This window comes from Sinocyclocheilus rhinocerous, unplaced genomic scaffold (assembly GCF_001515625.1).
Source record: "Sinocyclocheilus rhinocerous isolate Xijiao unplaced genomic scaffold, SAMN03320098_v1.1 scaffold584, whole genome shotgun sequence".
In the NCBI taxonomy this organism is placed as follows: Eukaryota; Metazoa; Chordata; class Actinopteri; order Cypriniformes; family Cyprinidae; genus Sinocyclocheilus; species Sinocyclocheilus rhinocerous.
Genome location: NW_015630348.1, coordinates 3,768,107 through 3,780,272, shown reverse-complemented (window position 1 = coordinate 3,780,272; position 12,166 = coordinate 3,768,107). Strand labels below are relative to the sequence as shown.

General features: G+C 38.4%; 1 protein-coding gene across 1 annotated transcript in view; it reads left to right on the top strand.

Moving 5' to 3' along the window:
* The first annotated feature begins 642 nt into the window (after nt 1–642).
* Nucleotides 643–12,166, top strand: part of LOC107740189 (fibroblast growth factor receptor-like 1) — a 32,009-nt gene continuing 20,485 nt past the window's right edge. The window contains exons 1-2 of the mRNA XM_016552534.1: nt 643–847; nt 1,044–1,133. Coding sequence (XP_016408020.1) covers nt 1,061–1,133 — 73 coding nt within the window. The 5' untranslated portion in view covers nt 643–847; nt 1,044–1,060. The remainder of the gene's footprint in view (nt 848–1,043; nt 1,134–12,166) is intronic.

Below are 12,166 nucleotides of genomic sequence, written 5' to 3'. Positions count from 1 at the left end.
GCTGAGTCCTTAGCCATCTTCAAGAAACGACTAAAAGCACATTTGTTCCATCTTTATTTGACACTCTAACTCTAGCACTTTCTATTCTATTTTAATTCTACATTTATATTTATCTTCTTTTTTATTCTATGACTAACACTAGCTAAAAACTAACACTAGCTTTCTATTTTTTCTATTCTATCAACTTGTTTTTCTTTGTGTGTGTGTGTGTGTGTGTGTGTGTGTCTAAAAAATATACCTTGCTACGTGTACTGCATTAGGCTAACCGAGACTTGTCATTTGCACTTACATGTTGCTCTTTTGTTAGTTTTGATTGCTTCTATTGTCCTCATTTGTAAGTCGCTTTGGATAAAAGCGTCTGCTAAATGACTAAATGTTAATGTTTTTTTTATTTTGTTTGTATTACTTAAATTATTTGATAGAAAGAAAGAAAGAAAGAAAGAAAGAAAGACATTGCATATTTCACCCTATCGAGAGTTTTTTCTCATTGTTATTATGGATTGCCATGGCTGGGCCCCTACACAGGTGGAGTAGTGTTGGCATCTGTGCGCATACAGGGGTCGCTCGTGTTTAATTTGTGCCGGTCTCCAGCTGTTGGCGTGGAGGAGCGCTGCTGTGATTCACAGCTGTAGATCTTCAGTTCTCTCCACGGTCAGGGATGCTGACGGGTCATGTCAAGAGAAGAGGCGAGTGGAACCTAAGTACTCCTGAACTTTTCCTCACCTGGACAGAATACTAAAAAATCTGAAGACGTTTAAAAGAAGACCTTGCTGCTCAAGAGTGTTCTTCTCCATCCTTCTATTAGAAACTGATTAACTCATAGTATTAAATTGCTTTCGGCGGACATGTAAGTACTCAATACCCCAACACTACTTTCATCAGGCTCTATTTACACCACATTTACTTTGCAAACGAACGCCTAAACGCGACGCGACTAACGAGCTCATGAGGAAAGCTGCTGTTGTGTTTTAGTTTGTCGCGTCGCAGTTTATAGGCTGTGTAGTGTAAAACTCCATCGTTATGATTCTCATGGTTTCTTTTAGTGGCGGGACATCATAAAATGTTTCCAGAGAGGGCAAGCTTGACTTTTCTCACTGGGGTTTTGATCGTGGCGTTATCATGTGAAGCTAGAGGTGAGTCATGTTGTCTATTATCAATCTTTTATTCATCCATTAGGACATAATTAGAGGCCATTTCCTTTGACGAAACATACTAAAGTTAGCGGTCTAATGCTGATTTTATATTCTTGGCTCACAAATAATATATTTCAGTGTAACTTTCAGAAGATCATTATTTGTATGTTTCACTTTTGCCTCTTGAACTTTTGCTCTATCTAAAGAAATTCAAGAAGACGTGTCCAAAAGTGTTCAAATATTATCACAAATAAATACATCAATAAAATCACATAATTTTTCAGTATTTTAGGGTTTTGAAGGATTATACACAGGGTTTTGAAAAAAAAAAAGTGTTTGTATTTTGCCCTGTAAAAACTTGCACTATAGTTGACTTTAATTGAAAGTATTGAAATTAAATTTTTTAATACATTTAAGCAATAATCCGTAGTGATAAATTCAATGCACTTTTTCTTTTTCAACATTTGAAGTTAAACTTGACAATAAAATTGTGTAGAAATTATTAGTTAATAAGTATCAATATTAGTTCTTGTTATAACTGATTAAATCAAATTTGTTATTATAGCATGAAAATATTACAGTGCTACTGAACCAATTTTAGTTTGCTATAAGGTCAAGACATTAAAAAGTGACCTTTTGCTGCCCAATTTGTTTATTGACTACTTTAAGCACATCAGGGAACGGGCCGGCCGTGTTTACTGACACAGCAGACTAACCGCAGACACATATAAAGTCATTCTTTTGAAGTCTCACATCTATATCTGCGCTGCGGCGTCTCAGACCAATCAAGAGGTCCCTGTTCCCTGAACTGTAATAGAAATTTAGAGGTACATAATTCAGTGTTCCCTGCCAAGTTGAAACGAAATTTACATAAATCAAAGTCTAACTAATGACACCTACTGTGCTGGAGATTGTGTATCGGAGAGTTGAGTCAGAAAGGTGTGGACCTTCTCCACATGTGCCATCACCCTGCTGGGAGCCCAAAGGACATTTTACTGCCTCTCAGAGGAAATAAATGAATGTGTTTGAAAGAAAAAGCCATTTCTGTGTGTTGTGCAATATCTTAGCTCATCTTGTATTATCGCTGATTAAAATTCCTTTACAATTTATGCTTTGACTCATACTGGGATGCCAGACCTGTTTATCTTTTATGGTGGCTTAGCCATTTATGGTCTCATTTATGTCACTATTATCTGAAACAACATTATTTGGTCTGGCATAATAAATCTGGATGAGTTAACTGTGGTATTTACTCTGTTAAAGGTGATTACTATTAATGCGCCCATAAGAATGCCAGGTTAACCCACAAGTCAGAGCCTGACCTCTACTAAGTAAACAATCCATTGTCTTCTCTGTTTATTGGTCCATTTGTTGACTCTATTCCTCATTGTGTGCTATGAGCACTTCTTGAGGGGGGTTCTCAATCTGTGTTGTCCTTGGATTGCTCTTCATTTTCCCCTATCAGCCGTTCTTGGAATTCTGGGTCCCAGTTTTCCCACTATCTGTGTGTTAAATGTAGGGAATAAAGGAAACAGGAGTGAGATATATGACATTTGAGTAAACTGGCTTTGCAGTGGTAGCTGAATGAGGTGTATGTCGGTGGATTTGCTAAAACAGTGGCATTCCTCAAGCTGTAATATTCAATAAACAATTAGGAAATGTTTCAGGAAACCCTTTGTGCTTTAATAGATTTTGTCAGACACAACTGCACTTGGTTCATTTAAGAGGGTTCATTGTTGGGTGAAGTGACTATTATGTTGTGGAGAAACACGATATGGAGCTTAAGGCAAGACAGTTACTGGATGTGTTTCCAATGACACTTTGGCACTGTGTGTTAAGATCATTACTGTGTGACAAACACTTGTTTCCATAGAATTCTGGAAGAGCAGAGAAATTACTTCTTTGTGGAGAGAAGGGGGGGAATACTACTTTATTTGCCAGTACCTGTTTTACTTGTGTGGAGTTAGAAATTAAGCAGATGTAACTGTACTTTCAAGATCATGATATTCAATAAAATCTGGAGATCATATTTAGAAATAAAACCTTAAAGCAGCACAACCTAAACACAAGTTTGCATATGATAAAGCACAAAAGTGAAGATGCGTTTTGCCATTGATCATAGATGTCGCTGAATATATTTATTGAATGGTCAATTAATCTTGTCTTATCACCTGAATACCAACATTTCTGAGATTTATTTCATCTACTGTAAGTAATTAATGTAGATTTTTACAGAAACCATTTTATTTATTTATTTTATTTTTTTCAGGCAGACTGTCAATGTGCATTAATGGTGTGGCTGTTTAGTGATTCTTTCTGCTGGTTACATCCCTTTGACAAGTTATCGACAACTTTCTAAGTGAATCATTGACCTGCTAGATCAACCAGTTTATTCAAAAACAACAACAGACTTAATGAATGAGTCATTGAATCATCCGTTCAGCCAGTTCGTTTAAAACTGTGAATTATTCAGGAAAGAAAACAACAAAACTGTGTGCTGCTCAGTGTTGCAACTTGCAACAGTTCGGTTGTGGCTTTGTTTGGAATAATTTTCATTGGTGGAGCCACTGTATCTAAAAAGTAAGTTACTCAACATTAACTTCTTGTTTATAAAAACAATGACACAGTTGTTCTGTATCTCTGTTACTCAAATAACTAAATGGCTGCTAGTTGTACTTGTAACATGACATTTTCAAATTAGCAACAACCAGGGCTTGACATTTAATTTTTTGCTCACCAGCCACTGTGGCTAGTGGTTTTCCAAAATGCCACTCAGAATTTTCACTGGCCTCAATTTTGTTGTTAGGAAATTACATTTTATATGATTAAAGTTGACTGCTGCATACTAAAATTGACTTTTTGCAGGTTTCCAGGTCATTTTTTACCTAGGTAAAGGGCTGTTTTTTCCTAACCTTATTAAATTTACGCATCATCTTTCATATCAAATTCTTACATTTCAGTCTTTTACATCAGTTATTTAATCTATAAATATGAAATGGTAGGGGGAAAATGCAATGATATGCTACTTTTAAATATGAAAGTAAACCACTATTTGGTGGAAGTACATGATTGTCTTAATGAGTGAGTCATTGAGTCATTCATTCAAATGATTCATTCAGATGGCAGATTCATTCAAGAATGAAGCAAGTGCCTGGCTGCCTCCGAAATCGAATACTCTCTTATAGGTACTTTTCTGAATTAGTAATTACTTCCTGACCACAAAAAGAATATGTTCTATATAGTATGAATGTGTGTAGTATGATTGTAATCTGGACGTACTTCATTCACCATGTTGTCATTGTCACGTGACCTACCGCCGTCAGTTGCGTCACATTGCAGCAATTCATAAATCCTCTCCCGTGGCCTCATGGGATAGTGTCCATCGAATGCACACTTCAGAATCCCTTCGGAAGTTGTAGGTCATGGGTATTTTTGCCTACTCTTTTATTACTATAAATTTGTACATACTTCTTTTATTAAATACTGATTTTGGATGCAGCTCCTGTCTTTATGAATGGGATTTGAACCATTGAAGCTGTATATTCAAAAACGCTGAATCATTCAGTAACGAAGCATCACTTATTGTTGCTCAGAGATGCACGACTGTTCTGCTGTGATCTTTGTTTGGAACTATTTTCGTTAACCAAATTGAGCAAAAACGGTCAACATAAGTCACTTAATATTTACTCATTTGAACTCTTGCATAAAATCAATGTTACATTTGCAGTCAACCTGCCAAAGTGGCTAATGGGAGTGATCGTGTTACATGCCACTGCTAAAAATCCACCCGCATTTGATGGGTGTTAATGTCAGCATATTTTGATGTAGCAACTGCAGACCATGAATCAATGATGTAAGGCACACAAGAGTGTTTTTTGGGAGGCTGTTTGGTTGTTCCTTACTTGTTCACATACTTGTTTATCTTTTTTTAACAGCATCTTGGTTGATCTGTCCTATAAAAGCCTGTTGAATAGCAGTTTGATTTAATAATTATTAGAATATATTCCTTTGTATAATTCATAGATTTATATAGTGTAATCTAGCTTTGACCAGAATTCTGTTATTCTGATTTTTCTGTCGTTATCCAATTAAAATATTTCAAGAATCTGATCACAGCTGGGATAAGTGTACACTAGTGTAGGCTATTTGCTTTAATCTCAATACCTCATTGGTTTCTATGAGTATGGACAGCTCAGATTGGCATGACACTCCTCCAGCAATCCTTACACACACAAACACAGCAGTCAGCTCAGACAAAGTGTGAACACAGAGGTTTGAGAAATGCTCTTGCATCCCTGTTCTCTCGTGTGGTCAGATATTTCCTGTTTCTCACTAACTTTCCTGCCGGTGGAAAGAAGCTGACTGCTTTCTCCCAAGAAAATGTTCGGGTTCCTGTGGCACGGCGCCTGGCTGTTATGAGCAGCGCAGCTTGATATTTGTCTGGTTTTTTTGACGTTTGTTCTGATCTGGCAGATGATTGCTGCTGCAGAGCGTATACTTGAAGTTGAAGCGAAACAAACCGTATCCATGCTAATAAATATAGCTCTGATTTACGCACTCTACCGGTTGTAGAGTTCGATGAAAGACAGAAATGTGTATCCAACAGTCGTTGGCAGTTACCAGCTGTTTAGAGTGGCACATGTATCAAAGGCCTGTATTGTGTTCTTTAAAGAGGTCAGATACGGTAAAACGTGGTATATTTGCAGACACAGGAACATCAGGAAAAGGGTTTATTTTTCTCTCCTCTCAGATATTTAAATCAGTTCCAGACTCTGGGGTTGTAAGCAGGAGATGTTGGCCCTCATGCCCCATTTACCTCAATAATCTACCTTTTAAAGCAGAAATAGCTTTGATAAGAACAGGGAAAACAGGCTTCAGTTATGTAGCTCTCCCTTCAGCTGGTCTCTCAGCAGGTGTCAGGATCTCTGGGTTTATTAGACAGATTATGCAGCTCTGCAGGCGGGCCCTGCTTATCAAACAAATGATAATGGAGCAGCTCTGTTGGAGCCATGCTGTGTCTGTGATCTGCCTCTGCAGGACAACAGTAATGCAGGCGTCAGTATCTGGCTGCTTTGGCCAAGTTACAGAGAAGCCAAATGCAATGGAAAAGCAAAGGCTGCTTCATATACTATGCTTTGAATGATTAGTTGGCCTGTGCTTTAGTTTAATACAGAGTACTAATGGCTGTAAGTCACAAAGTTCTACACATCCTGTTCCGCTTATGTGTTTGTTTATTAAATATTTGGTCAATTTACTATAAGCTACAAAAATAATTAAAGGCCCGTTCACACCAAGGACTATAGCTATAATGATAAAGTTATGAAAATCATTCTAATTCTGTGAGAATAGGGATGTTCACTCTACCTTCATGTTGTTCCAAACCTGCATCACTATATTCTTTCAAAAGGAGAAATTTTAGCAGAATATGAATGATGAGCTCTAAAGAAATGACAACAAGCACCTAATCAATGTAACTTGCATGCTATATTCCAAGTCTTCTGAAGCCATAAGATATTTGTGTGAGGAAGAGACCTCATTTAAATTTAAAGAGACCATATTTAAAACTTGTGAACCAAACATCATTCTAATATCATTCTTATGGGTCTTGTCTTAGTCTGACAAACATAAACATGTGCATATGCAAATTGCATGAATAAGGCCAACTATCCATGTTGTTTCTCTTGGGTCTGCTCAAAAATGTAAATGGCTATAAAAGACAGAATATATACTACTACTACTTTTATTATTGTTATTATTTATTTATTAATTCATATTTTTTATTTATTTATTGTCTTTTCTCTGGTTACCATTCACTTTTATTGTGTTAAAAAGAACAGGGTTTTTTATTTACAGAACTTTCATATTTGGCTAAACTAAAATCACTTTAAATCAATTACGCAGATTTTCTCCTCCAATCTATGCAAATTCAGTGGTAATTAGTGATTAAATATTTAAAATAGTAAGCTATGCAAACATTTTTTGCTGTAATTTTATTACTAATTGTGTTTGATTTAACCATCAGGGGCCTTTTTGGGCCCTGGAGATGTTTTGACATGCCCTGACATTTGTGGTTATTTCAGTTACTTATAACATTTTAATGGCTAAAGTCTGATAGATCTCTGTAAAGTAGCACATCTTTGGTGTAGTTCTTTTATAAGGCCTTCTTATAGATTCTCTATAGAATATTTACTTGCATATTACTATAAGCACATTTATACAGTTTCAATGAGCTACACTTAGGATTGAGTTGTACATGTTCCTGTGTTAGAGAAATTATGTACTTGGCACAGAGCTGAAAATGCCTAAGGATACAAACAGCTGTAACCAGAGCTGCTCTTATCTGCCTGTCTGTCTGTGTGCGCTAGAGACAGAGTTATTGTCTGCCTGTCTGTCTGAAAGAGCTGCAAACTGTATCAGTTCAATGCGGCACACTTGTGAAGAAAACTGTAAAAAAATATATATATATCTGAAAATGTCAGTATTTAGTACTTTTGAGAGGAACATTATGTTACATGTGTGTTTGCATGCATGTGTACATGTGTTTCCAATTTGGATAATTATGATGTTGACTGAGGTGATTTCACTATTAACACATTTTTCTGCTGAAGTTTGTCTTGCCACAGGAAGTGAGCATTGTTTAGTGTACCTATGTGGCAACTGAGTTTTCAAAAAAGGATTATTTGGCAAATACCTCTGTCTGCATGTGTGTACGTGCGCACACATGCACATGTGCGTGTGTTCCTTGGCATTGTAAATGCTGAGCAAGTTAACCAGCACATTTCAATCGGGAAATAGTGCAGTTGTTAAATCTGAACATGATGTTCATAACATCAGGTCCTGCAGTGAGTCCAAACACACACGCACACACTAGAACATTAATGTCAGGACAGCATGAACCCAGTCTGGCAAAAACTGATGCTGTATTTTACCCCATATTTTTTAATCTCAGATGAAAACCAGAACCATTAGCCCATTATTCTCCTCTGAAGTCTGAGGGCTTTTCTTTGTAGTTCGTGATCTATGTTAAACGTGCGCTCACATCACAAAAGGCGTCGGTTTTGTGGGTGAAAAGTCAGTTTACGTAAACAAAGCGGCTAATGAGCTGCATTTGTCGGTGCTGTATTGCGTCGACGCGGCTCTTTGAGTGTCGGTATTTATGGAGGAGGTATTAAAACACAAAGGAAGCGCGCCAAGCCTTTGAACGTTTTTTTTTATAATCTGAGTTTAGTTAAAAAGTTTCAGCGCTTGAATAGTTCTGGGAGTTCAACTGTGTTTCATCCCCTTCTTGTCTATGTACCTGTGACATACCGAGCTGGAGTGTTTGCACAGGTGGGAGAGGGCAACTCGTTTTGAATGAGAGATTGAGAGCTGCCATCCCACCTTTGTTCTCCATATTCCCATGGACTGAGCTTGTCGGAGCAGTGTCCTCGTGCAAGACCAGGCCGATGCGTTCGTCATGTGCAATTTGCTGTGTATGGGCGGTTCACTGTTTCGATACAGGAGGCTTATTGGGAATTTCTTTATCCCCTTTTTAAAAGAAGGATTAGCTTGTGTTTTACAGGATTACAGGTGTCCAACACAACAAGGATCAACCTCAGCTGCGAGAGATGCACTTCACTGTCGCAAAGCAAATCCAAGATCCCATGTTGTGAGCTCTAGCATTCCAGGAATTTAAAACTTGGACAGAAGGGCCTCTTTTCCTATAGCTGTTTTTAATGTTCTCTCACACTTATTGCTAACTCGGGTGCACTTTTCCTAGGGTCATTGCAATAGGTCAAAGGTCAGGATGGGAAAAGCACCGAGAGCAGGAAGATAAACAAAGAACAGTGGCCTCGAGTTTGTTTCAGCATCTGGGAAATAAAAGAGAAGATAAAAGGAAATGGGTGAACTTTTCATGTTCTTAGTGTAACGTAGGGTCAGATGTGATTAATAAGGTGAGCTCGGCAAATGCGTTGTGTGCAGTCTTGTCTTTTCGCGAACAGCTGTGTCTGCTCTGGCACGCGATTCTGTCAGTGTCATTGCAACAGCAGTAGCTCACGCTGCAAGGCATAACTTAATATGTAAACACTCATGAGAAAGAAAGAAAGGAGAGAAAGCAATAGAGAGAAAAAAGAAGCAGCAAAAAGAGAGCCAAATCAGGATTAGAGGCCTTGCGTGTGATGGCTGTCGGCCGGGATTTTTGACACAAAGGCCAAGCTTAATAAGCAGGTGCTCATTACGGTGCTGGAGACCAGGTTACTCAACATTACCCCCCAAACCCTGCAGAGCTGCGAGTCTATTTACGAGGGCGGGTTTGGAGCGCTGCAGTGCCCTTCCCTGTGGTCCAAATTGCTGGTGGTCCATATGAGGAGGAAACAAATAAGGAATGCTGTCTTACACAGAAGAAATTGGAGATGCTGTCCTGCATTGGGTTTCTGAGGTTGTTGGATTGCAACCTCACTTGGGGGGGGCTCCTGAAGTACTGAATAATAAAGCAGATAACCATCATAATTTCAGCCAGCTTGAGCAAGATAAATCTCAGATCAGCTTTGTATCCATAATTAATCGTACTGTATAAAATGAAACACCAGTCATGCTTGAATAGGGCCTTTTCTACTGTATATACGGTAGCAATCTATGGTTTGAAACCATTGGCAATAATCTAACATCTCCTCCTTGTAGATCATTTGGTTGAACTGCAGACTGGAGCAGCATGGCAGCTTGATGACAGACAGGAACACTTTAGGTGCATTTACAGTCATGGATGCTACTTCTCATCTCCAGCTCTCAAAATATCTCTGTCAGGGTTTGGCAAGCTTGATGAGACAGGACAGTCTTGAACCAGATTCCCCAGCTGGCAGTTTAAATGTCAGGGGTTCATCTGAGATCCTTGGCATCAGCCCCTTTCTAGCAAATGGACTTAACAGGGTTATTATCGTAAGCTCAAGTAAAGCTATTGTAAAGTAAACTAAACTAAACCAGTCCTATTATTATATGATATTATAAAAATATTAAATAAAATGTACAGTAAACTAATGAATTAACTGCAGCACAACTGTTTTCAACATAAAAAATAAAAATAAATAAAAATCAGCATATTAGAGTGATTTCTGAAGGATCATGTGACACTGATGACTGGAGTACTGATGCTGAAAATTCAGCTTTGAATCACAAGTATGAATTACACTTTAAAATATATTAAAATACAAAACCGTTATTTTATATTTTTGGAATAATATTTCACAGATTTTACTGTATTTTTGATTAAATAGCTGTAGTGTTGGTGAGCATAAGAGCCTTTTAAAAACATTTAAGAAATCTTACCAACCCCAAGGTTTTGAACGGTGATGCACATTTCAAGTTTGAACGTAGCAATTAAATAAGAACAGAATTTGCAAATGCGAAACTAACTACCTCTTGGTGCTTAATTTGGTAAAATGTACAGGAGGTCATCAGAATGAAGACAAAGTGAGACCAGGCGGCCTGGGCTTCGCTGTGTTTAATTTAATTAATGGATCAGTGGATGACGGGCAGCTGCTCTGTGTCCTCTTCAGGGCACAAAGAGCAGCCCATAACCCACAAGGAAGTCTGTGTGGAATCGCACACATGATGTCAGACTTCTGCAGTGCCTTACTGAGTTAGCTTGGCTCCAGAGGCAGCAGTTGGTCGAGGTACAAAGTCTGGCTCAAGATCTGATTACACTCGGTAGAGAGACAACTGTGAGCAGTGGCGATGACAGAACCACAGCTCTGCATTCACATTACCAGAACTAAAAGGGAGAGGTGTAAGTGAACCTTGCAATCCTGTGTTTGTGTCAGCATAGGAGGCTCTGTGCAAACAGCATCAGGCCTCAATCTCTGCCCATTATCTCTCTTCCTGATAAAAGAGTCACATTCCATTGCCAAGACCAGTGCTGCAGTGTTTGGTCTATCTGTCTCTATCACTGATCACATGCTGAGTCCTATAGCAGCTCTCCTCCCCTTTTGCAGGAGATTCACCATAAGAGAAGATAAAGCTGCTGTGTAGATCACATGAGAGTGGTAGATCAAACTCTAGATGACCTGGCAGAAGCTTGGCTGCCAGTGCTGTTTGTGTTTTTCTTAGAGGAAAAGAGTGTTAAGTCAGAACATCCACATGCATGATGTACACAGTTTACTAAGAACTAGTACTAGTAGTTTCTTTTTAGATTATTTGGTAACATTTTACAATAAGGTTTAAAAATGAAAATTGTCATCACAAATTCACTCTAATGTTGTTGCGAACCTTTATTATGTAATGTCTTGTGTTTAACACAAAAAATATATTTTTGAGACACCAACATTGTTTAAAATATTTTCCTTTGTGTTCTACAGAAGTCATACAGATTTGGAATGACATGAGGGTGAGTAAATGATGACAGAATATGATACTGTTTTTTACATTTGATTAATATTATCATATTAATAAAATTTGAAAAACAGTATCATTTAGTGAAAGTGACGTGACATGTGGCCAAGTATGGTGACCCATACTCGGAATTAGTGCTCTGCATTTATCCCATCCAAAGTGCACACACACAGCAGTGAACACACACACACACCGTGAACACACACCCGGAGCAGTGGGCAGCCATTTTTTTGCTGCGGCGCCCGGGGAGCAGTTGGGGGTTCGGTGCCTTGCTCAAGGACACCTCAGTCGTGGTATCGAAGGTGGAAGAGAGCGCTGTACATTCACCCCCCCCACCTACAATCCCTGCCGGTACGAGACTCGAAAGAAAAGCTAAAGCACACATGGGATCTCATCAATGTCTTAATCGGTTTTTCCTTGAGAGCATTGAAATCAAACAAAGACTAGCTGAGATGGACACTCTTCTCAGACGTAGAATAAAAGTTACGCCTTCTTTTTTTGCGTGAACATTTGGGCGGTGTTATGCAAATCTTCCCACATCGTGACGTAGACATGTGGGGGCGTGTTAGAACGAGCCGTTTTAGGTAGGCGTGGTTAACTCTTAACTTTTATAAAGAATATCTCTTTGGATGTGAGACTTTAGTGTTTGCAACTTTACAGATCTTCTT